Source organism: Salvelinus namaycush, chromosome 8 (assembly GCF_016432855.1).
Source record: "Salvelinus namaycush isolate Seneca chromosome 8, SaNama_1.0, whole genome shotgun sequence".
Classification (NCBI taxonomy): domain Eukaryota; kingdom Metazoa; phylum Chordata; class Actinopteri; order Salmoniformes; family Salmonidae; genus Salvelinus; species Salvelinus namaycush.
Window position 1 is genome coordinate 36,600,934 of NC_052314.1, and position 24,604 is coordinate 36,625,537.

The 24,604-nt window shown below is 42.7% G+C and overlaps 1 protein-coding gene across 1 annotated transcript in view; it reads left to right on the plus strand.

Moving 5' to 3' along the window:
- LOC120051899 (G-protein-signaling modulator 2-like) overlaps positions 1–13,723 on the plus strand; it is a 28,512-nt gene extending 14,789 nt beyond the window's left edge. Inside the window, exons 2-14 of the mRNA XM_038998786.1 lie at positions 3,189–3,410; positions 4,623–4,758; positions 7,850–7,989; positions 8,210–8,333; positions 8,547–8,662; positions 8,913–9,068; positions 9,294–9,402; positions 9,701–9,872; positions 10,239–10,315; positions 11,444–11,641; positions 11,914–12,073; positions 12,357–12,595; positions 12,814–13,723. Coding sequence (XP_038854714.1) covers positions 3,189–3,410; positions 4,623–4,758; positions 7,850–7,989; positions 8,210–8,333; positions 8,547–8,662; positions 8,913–9,068; positions 9,294–9,402; positions 9,701–9,872; positions 10,239–10,315; positions 11,444–11,641; positions 11,914–12,073; positions 12,357–12,595; positions 12,814–12,993 — 2,029 coding nt within the window. The 3' untranslated portion in view covers positions 12,994–13,723. The remainder of the gene's footprint in view (positions 1–3,188; positions 3,411–4,622; positions 4,759–7,849; positions 7,990–8,209; positions 8,334–8,546; positions 8,663–8,912; positions 9,069–9,293; positions 9,403–9,700; positions 9,873–10,238; positions 10,316–11,443; positions 11,642–11,913; positions 12,074–12,356; positions 12,596–12,813) is intronic.
- Positions 13,724–24,604: the final 10,881 nt, after the last annotated feature.

Consider the following 24,604-nt stretch of genomic DNA (forward strand, 5'->3'; position numbering starts at 1 on the left):
AGGGTCTTTTTTACCTTTTTTTTTTCTTCACACCTACTCCTAACATAATATGCCAAGACAATGTGCTGCAGGACGTTGGTACCCAGCCACACGCTAATGCGTCGCTCTCTCCTCACTGAATGAATCACAAATGGACGAAGGGGTGATAATTGTGCACCTTACTTGACGGTTGAATTTAAATTAGGCCTAACTGAATAATGAGGTTGATTTTCATTTCGAACAACAATAGTGTAACGTTGAGTTTGTTAAGCCTTTATCAGCACCAAATAATTTGACCACGCCTTTGGGGTTGATAACATTCTCTTTTTTACATTTTACTTTGTAAAAATAAGCTGTTATTAGACTTTTATTTACTATAAATCTATTACTTATCGAATGTATTGTAGGGGAAATGATAACATGCTAATGTGTTGCAGTAGGCCTTTAGAATAATGCAAAACATATCATTGACTCTATCCAGGGAAACAATTGATGCCAGCCCACTGACTGAATGACAAATGGATGGAATAGGTTGTAATTGTGCAAGTTGCTAAACATCACATTTAAAGTAGGCTGAATGAGGAGGTTGAAGATGTTGATTTAATTTAGAACAATAGTGTATTGAGGAGTTTATGCCTGTTTATCAGCTTTGGCGCTCATGTTAATTTGACAGCGCGCCTTGAGGGTTGATACCATTTCTCTTATGTTTTAGCTGTTACAGGACTATTTTATTTACTGTAACTATATTACTAATTTATTATAAGGGAAACAGGAACATGCTATGTGTTGCATTAGGCCTTCAGAATGACGCAAACCATATCCTTGACTCTATCCAGCTTGATGAGCGGAAAACAAACGATGCCAGTCGGCCTGCAATTGATTTTGTACATGATGAGTTAGCCTGTAGACAAGATTCAATTGACAATCTGATGAGCATATTCTGCAGTTTCGATTACACTTTGTCAAATACAGTGCATTTGTTATTTTGTGTTACTTTTTATCATTTTTTTAGTTTATTTGGTAAATATTTTCTTAACTCTTCTTGAACTGCACTGTTGGTTAAGGGCTTGTAAGTAAGCATTTCACGTTAAGGTCTACACTTGTTGTATTTGGCGCATGTGACAAAATAAGTTTGATTAGAAAGGATTCAAACCCCTTGACTTTTTCCACATTTTATGTTACAGCCTTATTCTAAAATCGATTCAATAGTTTTTTCCCCCTCATCAATCTACACACAATACCCCATAATGACAAAGCGAAAACTGTTTTTTTTGCTAATTTATAAAAAATTAAATAATGATACCTTGTGTAAATAAGTATTCAGACACTTTGCTGTGAGACTCGAGATTGAGCTCAGGTGCATCCAGGTTCCATTGATCATCCTTCATGTTTCTACAAATTGATTGGAGTCCACCTGTGGTAAATTCTATTGATTGGACATGATTTGGAGAGGCACACACCTGTCTAAATAAGCTCCCACAGTTGTCAGAGTAAAAACCAAGCCGTGAGGTCGAAGGAATCGTTCGTAGAGCTCCGAGACAGGATTGTGTCGAAGCACAGATCTGGGGAAGGGTACTTAACAATTTCTGCAGCATTGAAGGTCCCCAAGAACACAATGGCCGCAATCATTCTTAAATGGAAGAAGTTTGGAACCGCCAAGACTCTTCCTAGAGCTGTCCACCTGGCTAAACTGAGCAATCGGGGGAGAAGGGCCTTGGTCGGGGTGGTGACCAAGAACCCGATGGTCACTCTGACAGAGCTCTGGAGTTCCTCTGTGGAGATGGGAGAACCTTCCAGAAGGACAACCATCTCTGCAGCACTTCACCAATCAGGCCTGTATGGTATAGTGGCCTCAGTAAAAGGCACATGACAGCCCGCTTGGCACCTAAAGGACTCTCAGACCATGAGAAACAAGATTCTCTGGTGTGATGAAACCAAGATGGAACTCTTTGGCCTAAATGCTGAGCGTCACTTCTGGAGGAAACCTGGCAGCATCCCTACGGTGAAGCGTGGTGGCAGCAGGGACTGGGAGACTAGTCAGGATCGAGGCAAAGATGAAGAGAGCAAAGTACAGAGAGATCCTTGATGAAAACCTGCTCCGGACCTCAGACTGGGGCGATGGTTCACCTTCCAACAGGACAGCGACCCTAAGCACACAGCCAAGACAACGCAGGAGTGGCTTTGGGACAAGTCTCTAAATGTCCTTGAGTGGCCCAGCCAGAGCCCGGACTTGAACCCGATCGAACATCTCTGGAGAGACCTGAAAATAGCTGTGCAGCAACGCTCCCCATCCAACCTGACAGAGCTTGAGAGGATCTGCATAGAAGAATGGAAGAAACTCCTCAAATACAGTTGTGCCAAGCTTGTAGCATCATACACAAGGAGACTCGAGGCTGTAATCGCTGCCAAAGGTGCTTCAGCCAAGTACTGATTAAAGGGTCTGAATACTATGTAAATGTAATGTTATTGTTTTTTGCTTTGTCATTATGGGGAATTTTGTGTAGATTGAGGGGGGAGATCTATTTTAGAATAAGGCTGTGGAGAAAGTCAAGCAGTCTGAATACTTTCCGAATGCATTGTATGCTAAAGGGGACGCCCAGGCAATGTTTTCTAGTGGGTACTTATATGCTGAAAGGCCATGCGGTTCTAGTGTTAATATTGTTTTACCCTCTCTGCCGCACAATGTCCAGGTGCAATAAAAATTCCTTTCATAAAGATGTGTTGGGTACGGTTAAATTTCACGTGCCTATAGGCAGAACTTGGCGTCTTCTGAGGTTAAGGGTCTCTAGCTGTTAAATCTGCTATAGTGGTCTTAATAGATAATTCTATGTGTAATATATGGTCTACTTTGAACCAGATGGATTATAGGCTAGACTTATGTTATGGTCTGGGCCTGGCACTGGGAGAATGAACGCATAAGGATGTTCATATTTAGAGAGTTTTTAGGGGAGAACGTGACTGACTCTTGCATACATTTTCTGTTTTCCCCCTTTGTTCTGCACCCTGTTTTATTAAACCTTTAAAATACAGACGTGGTTTGCCTTATCCTTTTGAATATATCATTTCCACAGCTGAACAATCTAAAATTCAGAACCGATGAAAGTACACCTCAACTTTCCTCCTAAATGAGTTTCTGTTCCTAGACTGTCTGATCACACAAGTACGCACACACACAAAAATTGGGCTATAAAGTGTTTTTCTCCTTCTAGGATGGAGATGTCATGTCTGGACCTGGCCCTGAAGGGAGAGCGGCAGTGTAAGGTGGGGGATTACCACGCTGGGGTCTCCTTCTTCGAGTCGGCCATCCAGGTGGGCACAGACGACCTCCAGATCCTCAGCGCCATTTACAGCCAGCTGGGCAACGCCTACTTTCACCTGCAGGAGTATAGCAAGGCTCTGGAATACCACTGCCATGACCTCACCCTCACCAGGTACACACACTTTGCACGACCTCACACTGACCAGGTACACAGCACCGCCATGACATCAGAACACCGCTACAACCGCACTCTGACCTAACCTAATGTAGCAGGTGTAAAATAAACACGTGAAACTAAATACCATACATTCTGGTCTTGACGAGAAGGGGTAAAAACACTGTTGGGAGGTTATCTTCTACACTGTTCAACCAATCCAGTAAATGTGGAGGAGGAGTTAAGATGGAGCTGTTGGACTCTACAGACGCTACTTGGGAGCACACTACCACCATGACCTCTGACCAGGTGCACACTACCGCCGTGACCTCTCTGACCAGGTGCACACTACCGCCGTGACCTCTCTGACCAGGTGCACACTACCGCCATGACCTCTCTGACCAGGTGCACACTACCGCCATGACCTCTCTGACCAGGTGCACACTACCGCCATGACCTCTCTGACCAGGTGCACACTACCGCCATGACCTCTCTGACCTGGTGCACACTACCGCCATGACCTCTCTGACCTGGTGCACACTACCGCCATGACCTCTCTGACCAGGAGCACACTACCGCCATGACCTCTCTGACCAGGAGCACACTACCGCCATGACCTCTCTGACCAGGTGCACACTACCGCCATGACCTCTCTGACCAGGAGCACACTACCGCCATGACATTAGGAACCTAAGGTCCGCCTTAAGCCACTGCCTTTGGCCAATTGAAGACATCATAAGACTAACGTGAGGGTCTGCTGCCCTTATAAAACTGGTCCAATGAGAGGTTTTGTTTCACTCTTAAATTTACATTTAAGTCATTTAGCAGGCGTTCTTATCCAGAGTGACTTACAGTAGTTAGTGTTCATACGGGTCCCCCTTGGAAATCAAATCCACAACCCTGGCGTTGCAAGTGCCATTCTCTACGAACTGAGCCACATGGGACCATGTGAACTGTGAAGGTCTAGAGAAATGAGAGCTGGGGGACTGGCAAAGTGACCAAGTGATCAGTTTGTTGGTTTGGGCAGAAAGTAAGCAAAGCACCCAGGTCACAGTATCCCATGGGGATGAAACATTTATCACCTCAAATGGGAGCCTTACTAGAGTAGGGAGACAAATGCTGATTTGTGGAACGAATTCTAATTTCTCTTATCTGGGTCAAGAATGTCTGTCATGGTACAGTATAACATTGACGTTTCTCATTCTGTGTTTGGATGTGATTTCTCTCCAGAACCATTGGGGATGAACTTGGAGAAGCAAAAGCCAGTGGCAACCTTGGAAACACCCTGAAGGTTCTGGGACGGTTTGATGAAGCAGTGGTCTGTTGCCAAAGACACTATGACATTACCAGAGGGATGTACGATAAGGTGAGACATTCAAACGTAATAATTTAATCACAAGTGTTAGGTTCTAAACAGAGTAAAAACTCAAAACGGATGACTAAGAAAAGCTCAAACAAAGTTTATTCACCCACTGGGTCAAACAGCTGCTAAGACAAATACCTGTTTACACAAGCACATATATGTATACACTCTTACTAGGTGGGGTGTCAACTCCTTCCACATCTAGACAGCCAATACATCTCTGTTGCTAGTCAGGAACTTAATTGGTTCCTCTCGCTGGTATAGTCATGGCCCTGCCTCCTGGTAGAACCTTCATGTGCATGTAAGTATATGTGTGTAACAGGACTGTTCCTTGTCACTTCACCTGACGCCGAAATCCTCACTCCTCCCTAATCCATGGCTGTCCTACCTTATCAGTTACTGAAACCAAACTGTTGCCTTTTGCCTCCCTCCTTAGGAGCCATGAGATTTAACAATACATTTTTTAGTTTTTTATCTCTCTTACCCCTGTTTTTCTCCCCAATTATGATCTCGTCTCATCACTGCGACTCCCCACCGGGCTCAGGAGGCGAAGGTCGAGTCATGCGTCCTCCAAAACATGACCCGCCAAACCGCGCTATTTATCAACCGTCCACTTAACCCGGAAGCCAGCTGCACCAATGTGTCGGAGGAAACACCTTTCAACTGAACGGTCAGCCTGCAGTCGCCCGGCCTGCCACAAGGAGTTGCTAGAACGTGATAAGCCAAGTAAAGCCTCCCCAGCCAAACCCTCCCGTAACCCGGATGACACTGGGCCAATTGTGCGCCGCCCTATGGGATTCCTGATCACGGCCGGTTGTCATACAGCCTGGAATCGAACCCGGGTCTTTGGTGACGGCTCCCGGGTCTGTGGTGACGGCTAGAATAAGTGATTAATAATTACAATTGAAGTCGAAGTTTACATACACCTTAGCCAAATACGTTTAAACTCAGTTTTTCACAATTCCTGACATTTAATCGTAGTAAAAATTCCCTGTGCCTTAGAACGCTGCACCACTCGGGAGGCCCAACAATACCATGTTTTGACAGAATGTAAACTTTATTCACTCCCCCTTCCTCACTCAGTAACTTTCCATACACCTAGTTCTCATCCACCCTCCATTGACCTCAACATATACCATCCTTACATGTAACGTAATCAATAAGTTCTAGTATGGTAACATGAATAAGTATATTTCAAGCTAGAATCCAACACAAGTAAATAATATTCTTGGATTGTAATGAGTAGTACTAAGCAACCCTGGTCCTGGAGAGCAACATGCTGTTCTAATCTTGGTTCCAACACTAATATCTTATTCAAACGTTCAATCAAAACATCAAGACCTTGCTTAATGAAGATTTAGTGCCTGACTGAAAGACCACTGGTTGTGGCCATAACAGGGAGCTTGTTCTTCCACTACTAAATAGTTGGGGAACTAGAATAAGTGATTAATAATTACAATTGAAGTCGAAGTTTACATACACCTTAGCCAAATACATGTAAACTCAGTTTTTCACAATTCCTGACTTTTAATCCTAGTAAAAATTCCCTGTTTTAGGTCAGTTAGGATCACCACTTTATTGTAAGGATGTGAAATGTCAGAATAATAGTAGAGCGAATGATTCACTTCAGCTTTTATTTCTTTCATCACATTTCCAGTGGGTCAGAAGTTTACATACACTCAATTAGTATTTGGTAGCATTGCCTTTAAATGGTTTAACTTGGGTCAAATGTTTTGGGTAGCCTTCCACAAGCTTCCCACAATAAGTTCCTCCTGACAAAGCTGGTGTAACTGAGTCAGGTTTGTAGGCCTCCTTGCTTGCACACGCTTTTTCAGTTCTGCCCACAAATTTTCTATAGGATTGAGGTCAGGGCTTTATGATGGCCACTCCAATACTTTGAAAGTCCTTAAGCCATTTTGCCACAACTTTGAAAGTATGCTTGGGGTCATTGTCCATTTGGAAGACCCATTTGCGACCAAGCTTTAACTTCCTGACTGATGTCTTGAGAAATTGCTTCAATATATCCACATAATTTTCCTCATGTTGCCGTCTATTTTGTGAAGTGCACCAATCCCTCCTGCAGCAAAGCACCCCCACAACATGATGCTTCCACCCCTGTGCGTCACGGTTGGGATGGTGTTCTTCGGCTTGCAAGCCTCCCCCTTTTTCCTCCAAACATAACGATGGTCATTATGGTCAAACAGTTATGTTTTTGTTTCATCAGACCAGAGGACATTTCTCCAAAAAGTACGATCTTTGTCCTTATATGCAGTTGCAATCCGTAGTCTGGCTTTTTTATGGCGGTTTTGGAGCAGTGGCTTCTTGCTGAGTGGCCATTCAGGTTATGTTGATATAGGACTTGTTTTACTGTGGATATAGATAAGTTTGTACCTGTTTCCTCCAGTATCTTCATAAGGTTCTTTGCTGTTGTACTGGGATTGATTTGCACTTTTCGCACCAAAGCACGTTCATCTCTAGGGTACAGAACGCGTCTTTTTCCTGAGCGGTATGACGGGTAGGTGGTCCCATGGTGTATATACTTGCGTACTATTGTTTGTACAGATGAACGTGGTACCTTCAGGCGTTTGGAAATTGCTCCCAAGGATGAACCAGACTTTTTTTCTGAGGTCTTGGCTGATTTCTTTTGATTTTCCTATGATGTCAAGCAAAGAGGCGTGGAGTTTGAAGGTATGCCTTGAAATACATCCACAGGTACACCTCCAATTGACTGAAATTGTCAATTAGCCTATCAGAAGCTTCTAAAGTCATGACATCATTTTCTGGAATTTTCCAATTTGTAAACTTTTGACCCACTGGATTTGTGATACAGTGAAATGTAAACAATTGTTGGGAAAATTACTTGTGTCATGCACAAAGTAGATGTCCTAACCGACTTGCCAAAACTATAGTTAACAAGAAATTTGTGGAGTGGTTGAAAAACAAGTTTTAATGACTCCAACCTTAGTGTATGTAAACTTCTGACTTCAACTGTATGTGTTGATGTCTAGACTAGCTTGACGCCCAACCCTCTTTGTGTGCTGGGCAAGTATTTACAATGTTGGTTGTGTTGGTCTGTTCCTCTCTGTGTGTCTAGGTTGGGCAGGCCAGAGCGCTGTATAATTTTGGCAACGTTTACTACTCCAAGGGGAAGAGTATCTGCTGGACTGGAGCGGAGCCAGGAGAAATCTCAGAGGAGGCCAAGTTTGCACTAGTCAAAGCCACAGAGTATTACGAGTGAGTTAATCAGTGGGTTTCTATAATGGAGTCTGCATATGATGTAAAAGAGAGCGTAATGGTGAATAAGTATGACTTTTGTGAATTTCTGTGACCTTTTTTAATACTTTATATGATGGCGTCAGCTGATAAATAACATAGTAAATGACAGTGTACGAATAAATAACTTTTGGTGAATGTTACCTTTTTTTAATACTTTTTTTGTCTGTTTATTGTATAGATTAAACCTGTCCATTGTGAAGGACTTGGAGGATCGGGCAGCACAGGGACGAACCTATGGTAACCTAGGTAACACATACTATCTGCTCGGAAACTTCCAGAAAACTGTGGGGGCCCATGAACAGGTACATACCCTAAATTAGTGGCATCACAAGTCTTAGTACATGACTATCAGGGATAATTTATATATATATATATATATATATTTATTTATTTATATATATATGATGCATGTGTGAATATTGTTGTATGATGATATATGTTCTCGTTACTTTATTTAGTAGAAAAGAGAACATATCACTCTGACCACTCAAATTCTTCCATGATTTGTTTTGAAGCGTCTCCTCATCGCTAAGGAGTTTGGGGACAGGGCGGCTGAGAGGAGGGCCTACTGTAACCTAGGGAACGCCTACATCTTCCTGGGCCAGTTTGGAGTGGCAGCTGAACATTACAAGTGAGTGGACTTACTTCCTTAGACCAATTGACCATCAAAGGCCCAGGGATGTCTCAGACACTACTGCCAAGTTAGTACATGTATGTTTGGATGTGTGAAAGAATAAAAACAAAAAAGGGGGGAAAGTGTGGGGAGGAATTATAAGTGAAAATGTTTCTGGAAATCTCTTACCAAAGCCCCACAGTTGGGGGCAAGCAAGATTAGTTTCTGGTGACCTCTTCCTTATCATCCCTTGACCTCTGCCCCCCAGGAGGACTCTGCAGCTGGCCAGGTTGCTGAAGGACAAGGCTGTGGAGGCTCAGGCCTGTTACAGCCTGGGGAACACCTACACACTGCTGCACGACTACGAGAGAGCCATCGACTACCACATCAAACACCTCATCATCGCACGTGAGCTCAAGGACAGGTACACACACTTACAATACTTGGTTGCTCATGGTTGTCGATCGTGTATGATCGTGACCATCTTCTTTAATTATGAGTTCTGATGGCTCTAGAGACCAATGTTCTTCTTTGCCTAAGACATGCATTGTTCAAAAGACTTATGCAAAGTGTTCACAGTAGGGAAGTGTACTTTCTGAGTTGGCAATTACTCAATCTCCCTTCTGTCTGTCCTTCTGTGTTTGTTCAGAGTCGGGGAGGGAAGAGCGTGCTGGAGTTTAGGAAATGCTCACACGGCCCTGGGGAATCATCAGGATGCCATTCACTTTGCTGAGAAACATCTGGAGATATCCATAGAGGTGTACTGCCTGGTCAATGTTTACTCCACCTCCCTATCTAATGCATGTTATTATTACCTGTCATCTAGTCAGATCTTGCTACATGGAATTAACTGATAAGTCACAACTCTAGGAATTCCGTATGAATAAAACAAATGAGGCAATCTCTTCCGGTACCGAGGAGAGGGGTGAGGACAACAACACCTCGACTCTCTATATGGCCAGATTATTCCCCAGCTGTGTTCGAGTTGTGTTCTTATGCAGTTCTCAGTTTTTTGTTTTCTTTTCTAATACACTTCTCATCCTGTATTTGGTCCAGACTGGAGACAAAAATAGCGAGGCAACAGCCAGGATGAACTTGTCAGACCTGAAGTTATTGCTGGTTCTGGGTCAGAACCCAAGCTCAAGCCTCAACACCAACAGCAGCTCCAACTTTAACAGCAACAGCTCTGTTCTGACTGAGAACCTCAGGAAGCAGAATACCTTACCAGGTACAAGTCCTTACCGTCCTACCAGTAACAATGCTACAGTATTATCATTATTATGATGTACTATATATATTGATTTTAGTGGCTCAGTTGGTAGAGCATGGCGCTTGCAACATCGATCGTGGGTTTGATTCCCGCTGGGGCCACCCATGCGAAAATGTATGCACACAGTACTGTAAGTCGCTTTGAATAAAAGCGTCTGCTAAATGGCGTTATTATTATAAATAACCATTATTCCATTTGAACTCATTATTCTGAACCTTACACAAATCTGCAGTTCGAAGTCAGTCCAGGTGCAAGCCTGGCAAAGTGACACATGCAAATGGATACATATGGCACACACACCGACTTCTGATGTGTTCGTTTCAGGCGTTAAGTCAGAAGGAAGGAGGAACAGTATGGAGAACTTGGAGGTGGTAGGACTGAGTCCTGAAAAAACTGTGGAGGTGGGTACAAAAATATGTACAGTACACATGCATATTAAGACATTTACATATGCTTATGAGCAGGAACACCCCCTATCCGTCATGTTACTATTGTATTGATTTACACTACCGTTCAGAAGTTTGGGGTCACTTAGAAATGTCCTTTTTGCAAAGAAAAAGCCATATCTCAGACTGGCCAATAAAAAGATTAAGATGGGCAAAAGAACAGACACTGGACAGAGGAACTCTGCCTAGAAGGCCTGCATCCCGAAATCACCGCTTCACTGTTGACGTTGAGACTGGTGTTTTGTGGGTACTATTTAACGAAGCTGCCAGTTGAGGACTTGTGAGGCGTCTGTTTCTCAAACTAGACACTCTAATGTACTTGTCCTCTTGCTCAGTTGTGCACCGGGGCCTCCCACTCCACTTTCTATTCTGGTTGGAGCCAGTTTGCGCTGTTCTGTGAAGGGAGTAGTACACAGCGTTGTACCAGATCTTCATTTTCATGGCAATTTCTCGCATGGAACAGCCTTCATTTCTCAGAACAAGAATAGACTGACGAGTTTCAGAAGACAGGTCTATGTTTCTGGCCATTTTGAGCCTGTAATCGAACCCACAAATGCGGGTGCTCCAGATACTCAACTAGTCTAAAGAAGGCCAGTTTTATTGCTTCTTTAATGAGCACAACAGTTTTCAGCTGTGCTAACATAATTGCAAAATGATTTTCTAATGATCAATTAGCCTTTTAAAATTATAAACTTGGATTAGCTAACACAACGTGCCATTGGAACACAGGAGTGATGGTTGCTGATAATGGGCCTCTGTACGCCTATGTAGATATTCCATTAATATTCAGCCTTTTCCAGCTACAATAGTCATTTACAACATTAACAATGTCTACACTGTATTTCTAATCAATTTGATGTTATTTTGATGGATAAAAAATTGCTTTTCTTTCAAAAACAAGGAAACGTCTTAGTGACCCCAAACCTTGAACGGTAGTGAATGTAAATTTCGTTTTTATTGATTTACATAGCGATGGTGACGTCTAAACTAAACTGCCTACACACACCACCTATCAATCCCCTATCCTCCATGTTTCTTTTCATGTACCGGTACTCTTGTCTTCATGTACTGCCCTTACAACAGAACTGGGACGAAGGCGTGTTCAGGCCTCCTAATCCTAAATCCAGCATGGCCAAGGCCTCCTCCAAGCTGTTCTTTATCAACCGGCTCAGAGGGAAGAAACACAAGAAGCACAGCTCTCCTACCAGAGACGGAGTTCTCCAGGACGCCAGCAACAAACCCACAGCCCCAGAGACGGACACACAGAAGTCAGAAGCCAAGGTAGCTTCAACCATAGAGATAGGCCTACATAGTAGCGTAATCATATAAAGATAAATCATATAATTGGTCTATTGCTATTATTTTAAATGCATTCCTACGGGTTCAACTGCATACTTGGGTTTAACTACAGTAGATAACATGGAGGCTGGTCATGTTGTGCAGTCTATTGTAGCATTCTTGTCTTATAATGGCAACCATAAAAAGGCTATTATTACTATCTGAGACTTTTCTGGTTGTTTTAGTGGGAGTTTTGTGCCTCTTTTCTCCTGTAGATTGGAGGTTCTGACACTCTGGGTGATGAAGGCTTCTTCGACCTCCTAAGTCGCTTCCAGGGCAGCAGAATGGAAGACCAAAGATGCTCCTTATTGGACGACCAGAGCAGTCTCACCGACCCCTCTCTCTGTACCACCCCGCCCGTAGCCATGAGGAAATGTAAGTTAGTCTCGCCCCCCCCCCATCTGCATGCCATGTCTACCAATGTGCCTGGTTGGCACTTTGTGACCTACGCATCGTCCAATGCCTTTCCTGTACGTGCCTTCCTTATCCTATTCACTGGTGGTAGGAGCTCATGTACTTGTGATTTTCCTCCTTGAATTTTGAGTTCATAATAAAAAAAATATTGCTTTGGCAAAGGAGATGTAGCTTTCAGGCTGAACTGAAACTACTCCTTCCTTTATCACCCCTTCCTCTCCTCCCTGTCCTCTGCTACCTCAAGTAACTACTTCCGTGTGCGAGGCCAACCTGGAGCCTGAGCATTTCCTGGACCTGCTGGCCACCTCCCAGGGCCGTCGGCTGGACGAGCAGAGAGCCAGCGTGGGCAGCAGCTTCCCCGGTCTACGTCTGTGCACCTCCAATCATTCCCTCAGCCCCCCCACCATGATCAGTCCCCTGATGACCAGTGCTGACCAGCCTCAGGCTGATGATGTTTTCTTCGACATGCTAGTCAAGTGCCAGGTAATCAAGACATAGCCAACAGTAGGCTGGTTCACTGAAAATGACTTTACTATTCAGAAGTTAGTAAAAGCCTAATTTGCTTACACCTTAGTACCTATTGTAAAGATGATGAATTGTAACTCATGGACCAAATTTATTGAAAAATACTATTTCAGAAATTTTGACTGACACTATTGATTTGAGATCAAAATCTGGTCTGTTCCGATGTGCCTGTGTAGGGTTCTAGACTGAATGACCAGCGGTGTACAGCGCCCCCTCTCCCCACTAGAGGTTCTACTGTCCCAGACGAGGACTTCTTAAGCCTCATCCTGCGATCCCAGGCCAACAGGATGGACGAGCAGCGGGTCCCACTACCTCCCAGCTCTGACGCTGTCCCTAGCCAGCCCTGCCCAGACTGATGACCTATATGTCTGCCTACCTATCCTCTAACTTCAGCTCAGCCCTGAACTCCTCAAGCATGTTCCAGACTGACTATCCCACTTTTACCTGCCCAGGCATGAGCTCCTCAAGACTGATGCAATCATCACATGGTTTCCTCTACCACAGCTGAAAATGTATCTACCCTGTGAACCCAAATAACCTCTGCCAGACATTCACGACAATATTCCCTTTACACTCTGGATTCACACAGTCAATTACATGGGTCTCCAACTCCACACAACTTTCAATTGATTAGTGGACAGTCTTCTCTGCAGGGAAACATGATCTGAGCCCCCACACTACTGTAGAATCACCAGATTTGAGTTGGAAGAAGCGACATGAACTTGACTCCTGCTGAAATTGTTTTTTATTTTTTATTTCTATACATAGTGTTTGAGTTGACACTTTCGAGTACTGTACAGAAATGTTATTCTGGCAGAGATTTTCAAATAATTTTTTTGATATGGTGACGGATCCTTTCAGCTGTTCTCAGTATGTGAAGAACCAGACATTACAATGAACTTTGACACCATTTTACCAGACATGTCATAAACACCTTTAAATGAAATGTAAATTTTGTGACACGCAAGCTTATGTTGATAGAAGAGTATAGAAATATGATGTGCAGAAAAATTAATTGTACAGTACAATGTTTTTTTACTTCCAGTTTATGCTGACCATGGGAAAATAAATCCTAATTTCAACAGACACTTTTTTTTTGTGTGCTTTTACCACATTTTCTCCCCAATTTCGTGATATCCAATTGGTAGTTAGTCTTGTACCATCTCTGCAACTCCTCTACGGACTCGGCAGAGGTGAATGTCGAGAGCCATGCGTCCTCCGAAACACGACCCTGTCAAGCCGCACTGCTTCTTGACACACTGCTCGCTTAACCCGGAAGCCAGCCGCACCAATGTGTCAGAGGAAACACCGTCCAGCTGGCGACCGAAGTCAGCTTGCTGGCGCCCGGCGCCCACTACAAGGAGTCGCTAGAGTGCGATGGGACAAGGAAATCCCGGCCGGCCAAACCCTCCTCTAACCCGGGTGACGCTGGCCCAATTGTGTGCCATCTCCCGGTCATGGCCGGCTGTGACACAGCCTGGGATCGAATCCGGGTCTGTAGTGACGCCTCAAGCTGTTTCCAGTATCCTAATCCACCCTGATTCAATGCTCGCTCATAACTGCAAGCAAAATGTCCTTTGGAACTCTAGCTAAAAAGCTACAATCTACTGGGCTAGGGAAAAATATGTTTAGGGAAAGGCAACATTAATCAAATGAATGGTGGAAAGTCTTTGAACAATTCACTATTTAATGTTTACAGTACATTCAAAGCTGGTGAATATCAGTAATGTTCATCAGTGCCTATCATCATGTGGTCATCAACTTCTGTACATTTTCAGGCATCTTACACTGACTATTCATAACAGGTCCTACCTCGTCCCCAGGCTCTGTGCTACTGCTTAGAGAGTTGGCTGGTGGATGCGATTTAAAATGGGGCTAGAAGTCCAGGACAATAACAGTTTTGCAGGGCTAAACCATATTTTTGTGGTCCAGATTTCTAGAATTGGAGAAAAAAAAATATATTAACAGGTAACATCTAACCCCTGTGATGTCACTCAGGTTGATCTCACTTGGGGAAGCAGCTGGTTATGGAGGAGCAGGTACTGGAGCCTTACTCCCCTCGACCTGGTAGCATGCTGAGGTGGGCAGGTCTTTGCACTCCGACATGAACACAGGCAGAGCCGACACTGGGATCCCCTCCTGTTGCTGCAAGACAAGAATTGTTCTGATGAATGTTTTGAGTAGAAAATTGTAAAAAGGAGAAAAAGCAAGTGAAATGTAATAACAGAAGTGCATATTCGAACAGAAGATCAAACTATTAGGCTTAGAAATCAGTTGAAGTTAGGGTAAGGGTTCATGTCTGCTGGCTGTATACACTGCCTATAATGCATCCTAACCTTGCTGGTGATGAAGGAGATGAATGTGTAGAGGTAGACTCTGCTGAACAGCCACATCAAGTAACTCATCTGCTGTATGTCCTTAAATAGGATACATGTCATCTCTGTTGGTCAATGAGAACAGGCACTCTGATAAGGTGTTCCAAAACTAACAGCTAAACAAAATGGTAATAAAGTAAGTTTTCCCAGTTAAGCCTCCCTTTTTTGTTTACACTCCAAACACAAGTAGATCAATCCCAGTTTGATCTACTTGTGGCAGGGCCCGAGCACGATCCAGCCACAGAAACGGTACACCAGGTAGATGATTCCGGTATCGAAACGCTGCTCTCAGGGTCAGAGTGGGAATCTAGGAATACCCAAGCACAATTCACATATCAATGGAATTCTGGTGGAATTGATCAAATATTCCACTTAACTAAATAATAGGGCTTGTGCGAAGCATCAAGTGTTGAATTCAACATGAGTGTCTTACATTGTATCTCTTGAAGTAGCCCATGACTCCCATCAAAATGAGAAGTGTGCCTGTCCCAAGAAAGATGCTGCAGACATTGTAATGGGTCAGAATCTAATGGGAGAAAGAACTAAAACGCTGTCACCACAAATTAAACAAATATGTATGTAATGTGTGAAGGCTAAAGAAGGCACAGACAAACAGTACAAAACTTTACCTTTGTCTGGATTTCTATTTTGAGAATGGAGCCGATGAGGATATACCAGCCTTTCAGAAACTCCAGTCTATCTGACCATGGAACCTCAACACTGGCGGACTATACAGAAGTCTATGTACTCCTGTAAAATCACACAGACCGGTTTATATAAACAAAGGTTTACACAGACAGACATTTCTTTGTAAACTCAGCAAAAAAAGAAACCTCCTCACTGTCAACTGTGTTTATTTTCCACAAACTTAACGTGTAAATATTTGTATGAAGATAAGATTCAACAACTGAGACAAACTGAACAAGTTCTACATACGTGACTAACAGAAATGGAATAATGTGTTCCTGAACAAAGGGGGGGGGGGTCAAAATCAAAATGAACAGTCAGTATCTGGTGTGGCCACCAGCTGCATTAAGTACAGCAGTGCATCTCCTCATGGACTGCACCAGATTTGCCAGTTCTTGCTGTGAGATGGTACCCCACTCTTTCACCAAGGCACCTGCAAGTTCCCGGACATTTCTGGCGGGAATGGCCCTAGCCCTCACCCTCCGATCCAACAGGTCCCAGACGTGCTCAATGGGATTGAGATCCGGGCTCCTCGCTGGCCATGGCAGAACACTGACATTCCTGTCTTTCAGGAAATCACGCACAGAACGAGCAGTATGGCTGGTGGCATTGTCATGCTGGAGGGTCATGTCAGGATGAGCCTGCAGGAAGGGTACCACATGAGGGAGGAGGATTTCTTCCCTGTAATGCACAGCATTGAGATTGCCTGCAATGACAACAAGCTCAGTCCAATGATGCTGTGACACACCTCCCCAGACCATGATGGACCCTCCACTTCCAAATCGATCCCGCTCCAGAGTACAGGCCTCGGTGTAGCGCTCATTCCTTTGATGATAAACGTGAATCCGACCATCACCCCCGGTTAGACAAAACCGCAACTCGTCAGTGAAGAGCACTTTTTGCCAGTCCTGTCTGGTCCAGCGATGGTGGGTTTGTGCCCATAGGCGACATTGTTGCCGGTGATGTCTGGTGAGGACCTGCCTTACAACAGGCCTACAAGTCCTCAGTCCAGCCTCTCGCAGCCTATTGCGGACAGTCTGAGCACTGATGGAGGGATTGTGCGTTCCTGGTGTAACTCGGGCAGTTGTTGTTGCCATCCTGTACCTGTCTCGCAGGTGTGATGTTCGGATGTACCAATCCTGTGCAGGTGTTGTTACACGTGGTCTGCCACTGCGAGGATGATCAGCAGTCCGTCCTGTCTCCCTGTAGCGCTGTCTTAGGCGTCTCACAGTACGGACTTGCAATTTATTGCCCTGGCCACATCTGCAGTCCTCATGCCTCCTTGTGGCATGCCGAAGACACGTTCACGCAGATGAGCAGAGACCCTGGGCATCTTTCTTTTGGTGTTTTTCAGAGTCAGTAGAAAGGCCTCTTTAGTGTCCTAAGTTTTCATAACTGTGACCTTAATTGCCTACCGTCTGTAAGCTGTTAGTGTCTTAACGACCGTTCCACAGGTGCATGTTCATTAATTGTTTATGGTTCATTGAACAAGAATGGGAAACAGTGTTTAAACCCTTTTACAATGAAGATCTTTGAAGTTATTTGGATTTTTACAAATTATTTCTGAAAGATAGGGTCCTAAAAAAGGGACGTTTGAGTTTATATATCAATAAAAATTATGCGTATTCATGACTGACTTGCTGAGAATAGATGTCCTTGTCCTGACACGATAATTCTCAATTGGAGATCGAATTTCAATATTTAAACAATGTTGTAAATGTCGAGAGACAGACAGCAATGTTTGTACAACCGCCTGTTGTTGCAAACCAGATGTTAGGCCAGAAGCAAGGAGAAATAATATCTAGAAGCTTTTTACAGTGGAGATCAAGTTAATTAATTGGCTGGCTGAGCTGGTAGGACACTGGATGCGCAGGAATTTCTCAGATGGAACAGAAAACAATATGTACATTTCTGCATCGTAGGCTGACCTGTGCTAAACAGGTTTTTGGCTGAGAACGCGTCTCAACCAATCACAATGCTTGTTTTGACCAACCAGTTGTAGAAGAATCCTATAAGATTCCTAAAAGAAAAAGTCTAATCATTATGCATAAACAGATACAGTATATATTTTTTATTTACCATGATGATATAGCATAGTGTAAAAGAGCAGTTAGTTAGTTCTTAACCGACTTTAAAATACAGTGAAACCCAAAATGATAAATTTTTCTAAGAACACATATAAAACATATTGTCATACTGGGAATCTGTCTGCAATCTGCCGAGCTAATAGGTTTAGTGAAGTAGACAAACAGATTGAAGTCAGATGGCATACCGTGACTTCAAAGTCATAGCAGTTTGGCAGCTCTCTGTGTCTGACTGTCTGTAGATTTATGGCCTGAGAATGGCTTTGGAATGTATAACGTCTGTTTTACGGGCTCCTGACCAATTCTGCTATTTTTTTTGCACTAATCAAATTTTTTCTTGTACATGTTTCCTATGACTGGAAAGAGCTTCTGGACATCAGAACAGCGATTACTAACCTCGATTTGGATAAAGATTTCTACTTCAGTCGGCGGCACAGGACATATTGCTCACGCTGGACCAGGCCCTAATCCCCGACAGTCGGAAGAGAAAGAAACAGCGATGTAGAGGCTGACGTAACTAATCCGCCTCGACCCTCTGTTCAATTGGCGAATATACAATAACTGGAGAACAAACTGGACGAGCTCCGTTCCAGACTATCTATCAACGGGACCTGAAGAAGAAACTTTGCACATACACTGCTGCCATCTAGTGGACACAATCTAAATTGCAACTGGGCTGGAATAATACATTATGGGATTTCTCTGGCATTTCAAAGATGATGGTACAAAAAAACTTTGATTTTAACTTTGTATTATCTTTTACCAGATCTAATGTGTTATATATGTAACACGTTAGATCTGGTAAAATATAATACAAAGAACTAGATGGCAGCAGTGTATTTAGACTGATCCATTGAACCATTGCATTTCTGTTTAAAATGTATCAGGACTGCCCAAATGTTCCTAATTTGTTTATTAATAACTTTCAGATTCAAAACTGTGCACTCTCCTCAAACAATAGCATGGTATTCTTTCACTGTAATAGCTACTGTAAATTGGACAGTGTAGTTAGATAAATTCTTGTTAAAGCTTTCTGTCAATATCAGATACTGTATGTCTATGATCTGGGAAATGTTCTTGTTACTTACAACCTCATGCTAATCGCATTAGCTTACGTTAGCTCAACCATCCCACCGATCCTGAAGAAGTAAAAAAAAAAAAAAACTGGCACATCTTGAGCACTGATCCACAACTGGAAAAGACGTTAAAAAAAACCCTGCGGTTAGTCCAGACACGCCCCCAACATCAGTCAAATGGTGGTGAGGTCTGATCTTCCACCGGTGCCACGTAGCACCTTCCTAGACAGAGTGTGCAAAGCTGTCATCAAGGCAAAGGGTGGCTACTTTGAAGAATTTAACACTTTTTTCACTAATACATGATTCCATATGTGTTATTTCATAGTTTTGATGTCTTCACTATTATTCCACAATGTAAAAAATAGTACAAATAAAGAAAAACCCTGGAATGAGTAGGTTTACCCAAACTTTTGACTGGTACTATATATTTTGGGATGTGAGGACAGTCTGTTTGACCTAACGAAGATCCGTTTTTAGATCTAAACGTTGTCAATAAAGCGATGAATTGGGATCAGTGTGGTGCCAGGACAACAACCTCTCCCTCAACGTCAGAAAGACGAAGGAGCTGATCATGGACTACAGGAAATAGAGGGCCGAGCACACCCCCATTCACAATGACGGGCCTGTAATGCAGCGGGTCGAGAGCGTCAAGTTCCTCGGTGTCCAAATCACTAAAGATCTATAATGGTCCAAACACACCAATACAGTGGTGAAAAAGTTATACAGCTGCACCATTGAGAGCATCTTGACAGGGTGCATCACCGCTTGGTATGATGCTTGGCATCCAACCACAAGGAGCTAGAGAGGGTAGTGTGGACTGCCCAGTACATTGCTGGGGTCGAGCTCCCGGCCATCCAGGACCTCTATAACAGGCGGTGTCAGAGGAAGGCCATACAAATGTTTAAAATCTCCAACCACCCAAGTCATAGACTGTTCTCTCTGCTACCCATGGCAAGCAGTACCGATGAAACATGTCTGGATCCAACAGGACCCTGAACAGCTTCTACAGTGCCTTGCAAAAGTATTCATCCCCCTTGGCGTTTTTCCTATTTTGTTGCATTACAACCTGTCATTTAAATTGATTTTTATTTGAATTTCATGTAATGGAAATACACAAAATAGTCCAAATTGGTGAAGTGAAATAAAATAAAAAATCACTTTTTTTAAATTATTATAAAAACAGAAAAGTGGTGCGTGCATATGTATTCACCCCCTTTGCTATGAAGTCCCTAAATAAGATCTGGTGCAACCAATTACTTTCAGAAGTCACATAATTAGTTAAATAAAGTCCACCTGTGTGCCATCTAAGTGTCACATGATCTGTCACATGATCTCAATGTATATATACAGTTGGAAGTCAGAAGTTTACATACACTAAGGTTGGAGTCATTAAAACTCGTTTTCAATCACTCCACAAATTTCTTGATAACAAACTATAGTTTTGGCAAGTCGGTTAGGACATCTACATTGTGCATGACACAAGTAATTCTATCAAAAATTGTTTACAGACAGATTCTTTCACTTATAATTCACTGTATCACAATTCCAGTGTGTCTGAAGTTTACATACACTAAATTGACTGTGCCTTTAAACAGCTTGGAAAATTCCAGAAAATGATGTCATGGCTTTAGAAACCTCTGATAGGGTAATTGACATCATTTGAGTCAATTGGAGGTGTACCTCTGGATGTACCTTCAAACTCAGTGCCTCTTTGCTTGACATCATGGGAAAATCAAAAGAAATCAGCCAAGACCTCAGGAAAAAAAATTTAAACCTCCACAAGTCTGGTTCATCCTTGGGAGCAATATCCAAACGCCTGAAGGTACCACATACATCTGTACAAACAACAGTATGCAAGTATAAACACCATGAGACCACGCAGCCGCCATACCGCTCAGGAAGGAGACACGTTCTGTCTCCTAGAGATGAACGTACTTTGATGCGAAAAGTGCAAATCAATCCCAGAACAACAGCAAAGGACCTTGTGAAGATGCTGTAGGAAACAGGTACAAAAGTATCTATATCCACAGTAAAACGAGTCCTATATCGACATAACCTGAAAGGCCGCTCAGCAAGGAAGAAACCACTTCTCCAAAACTGCTATAAAAAAGTCAGACTACGGTTTGCAGCTGCACACACATAGAACTGTTTGGCCATAATGACCATTGTTATGTTAAAGGGAAAAAGGGGGAGGCTTGCAAGCCGAAGAACACCATCCCAACTGTGGATCACGGGGGTTGCAGCATCATGTTGTGGGGGTGCTTTGCTGCAGGAGGGACTGGTGCACTTCAGAAAATAGATGGCATCATGAGAAGAACAATTATGTGGATATATTGAAGCAACATCTCAAGACATCAGTCAGGAAGTTAAAGCTTGGTCGCAAATGGGTCTTCCAAAGGTCAATGACCCCAAGCATACTTCCAAAGTTGTAGCAAAATTGCTGAAGGACAACAAAGACAACAAATGGAGTGTCCATTACAAAGCCATGACTTAAATCCTATAGAACATTTGTGGGCAGAACTGAAAGTGTGTGTGTGAGCAAGGAGGCCTACAAACCTGACTCAGTTACACCAGCTCTGTCAGGAGGAATGGGCCAAAATTCACCCAACTTATTGTGGGGAGGTTGTGGAAAGCTACCCAAAATGTTTGACCCAAGTTAAACAATTTAAAGGCAATGCTACCAAATTCTAATTGAGTTATTGTGAACTTCTGACCCACTGGGAATGTGATGAAAGAAATAAAAGCTGAAATAAATAATTTCATCTACTATCATTCTGACATTTCATTTTTTTTTTTTTAATAAAGTGGTGATCCTAACTGACCTAAGACAGGGAATTTTTACTAGGATTAAATGTCAGGAATTGTGAAAAACAGAGTTTAAATGTATTTGGCTAAGGTGTATGTAAACTTCTGACTTCAGTTGTATACACATGTTCTGAAAGGCCCCAGAGACTGCAACACCACTAAGCAAGGGGCACCACCAAGCAAGCGGCACCATGAAGACCAAGGAGCTCTCCAAACAGGGCAGGGACAAAGTTGTGGAGAAGTACAGATCAGGGGTTGGGTTTAAAAAATATCCCACAGAGCACCATTAAACCCATTATTTAAAAAATTGAAAGAATATGGCACCACAACACACCTGCCTAGACTCACGGACCAGGCACGGAGGGCAATAATCAGAGGCAACAAAGAGACCAAAGATAACCCTGAAGGAGCTGCAAAACTCCACAGCGGAGATTGGAGTATCTGTTCATAGGACCACTTTAAGCCGTACACTCCACAGAGTTGGGCTCTACGGAAGAGTGGCCAGAAAAAAAGCCATAGCTTAAAGAAAGAAATAAGCAAACATGTTTGGTGTTCGCCAAAAAACATATAGAAGAAGATACACTGGCCAGATGAGACTAAAATTTTGCCTTTTGGCCATCAAGGAAAACGCTATGTCTGGCATGAACCCAACACCTCTCATCACCCTGAGAACACCATCCAAACAGTGAAGCATGGTGGTGGCAGCATCATGCTGTGGGGATGTTTTTCATCAGCAGGGACTGGGAAACTGGTCAGAATTGAAGGAATGATGGATGGTGCTAAATACAGGGAAATTCTTGAGGGAAACCTGTTTCAGTCTTCCAGAGATTTGAGACTGGGATGGAGGTTCACCTTCCAGCAGGACAATGACCCTAAGCATACTGCTAAAGCAACACTCAAGTGGTTTAAGGGGAAACATTTAAATGTCTTGGAATGGCCTAGTCAAAGCCCAGACCTCAATCCAATTGAGAATCTGTGGTATGACTTAGATACAGATTGCTGTACACCAGCGGAACCCATCCAACTTGAAGGAGCTGGAGCAGTTTTGACTTGAAGAATGGGCAAAAATCCCAGTGGCTAGATGTGCCAAACTTATAGATACATACCCCAAGAGACTTGCAGCTGTAATTGCTGCAAAAGGTGTCTCTAAAAAGTATTGACTTTGGGGGGTGAATAGTTATGCACACTCAAGTTTTCAATTTTGTCTTATTTCTTGTTTGTTTTACAATAAAAAATATTTTGCATCTTCAAAGTGGTAGGCATGTTGTGTAAATCAAATGATACAAACCGCCAAAAAATACATTTTAATTCCAGTTTGTAAGGCAACAAAATAGGAAAAATGCCAAGGGGGGTGAATACTTTCACAAGCCACTGTACCTCCAAGCCATAAAACTGCCAAAAAGTTTGTTAAATAGTTAGCTAAAAAGCTACCCAGACTATCGGCATTGACCCTTTTTGCACAAACTTTGTCTCACTACTATTTACTCTCTGTCACTTTATTCCTAGTTATATGTACAAATCTACCTCAATTACCTCGTACCCCTGTACAGTACCCCTTGTTATGTATATAGTGAAGCTATCATTACTCATTGTGTATCTATTATTACGTGTTTTACTTTTCTATTGTTTCTGTATTTACTTTATCTCTGCATTGTTGGGAAGGGCCCATGAGTAAGCAGCGAAATCACTGTTAGTCCACACCTGTGGTTTACAAATCATGTGACGAATAAAATGTAATTTGATTTGATTGAGTGAACTTGATCTTCACATTCAACAACCTGCAAGCCACAAAGACAGTAGCCTATTACTGACAAGTACAACAACCTACATTTAGGACAAAAACGTGAGGGATCCAGCTATGACTATTATGTTGTTTGTTTACAGAGCTGTCACCCCACAACCATGTACTATAAGCAAAATACGTTTTCGTGAATTGGATATAGTTGATACAGTTATACTACTTATGAATATAGTTTTAATATGTTTTTTTTGCAGGAAAAAAGGAAACATTTAATATTAGGGCCTGATACCTTTTGAAATGCACAACGAAATTCAACAGATCCTCCTCTGTTGTGCTTCCCATGGGGAACACAGGAAAAATCTCAGGCCATTCTGTTGGGGGGTAAATAACAAACAAGGGACTTGAAACATTTCTGCAATAAAAAAAACATTGCTTATCCAAAACTCATCAGTTCAATTCATAACATTCTGACAGAGGGATTAAAGCATATCCAACCTCTTACACACCACTGAAGCCTCAAAACTGTAAATGACATTTAGTATACAGTATATAGTGACCATTAGCCTACCAGTTTCAATCTGTGCTTCTACAGTATATCAAATCAAATTTTATTTGTCACATACACATGGTTAGCAGATGTTAATGCGAGTGTAGCGAAATGCTTGTGCTTCTAGTTCCGACAATGCAGTAATAACCAACGAGTAATCTAACCTAACAATTCCACAACTACTACCTTATACACACAAGTGTAAAGGGATAAAGAATATGTACATAAAGATATATGAATGAGTGATGGTACAGAACGGCATAGGCAAGATGCAGTAGATGGTATAGAGTACAGTATATACATATGAGATGAGTAATGTAGGGTATATAAACATAAAGTGGCATAGTTTAAAGTGGCTAGTGATACATGTATTACATAAAGATGGCAAGATGCAGTAGATGATATAGAGTACAGATGATATACATATGAGATGAGTAATGTAGGGTATGTAAACATTATATTAAGTGGCATTGTTTAAAGTGGCTAGTGATACATTTTTACATACATTTCCATCAATTCCCATTATTAAAGTGGCTGGAGTTGAGTCAGTCTGTTGGCAGCGGCCACTAAATGTTAGTGGTGGCTGTTTAACAGTCTGATGGCCTTGAGATAGAAGCTGTTTTTCAGTCTCTCGGTCCCTGCTTTGATGCAC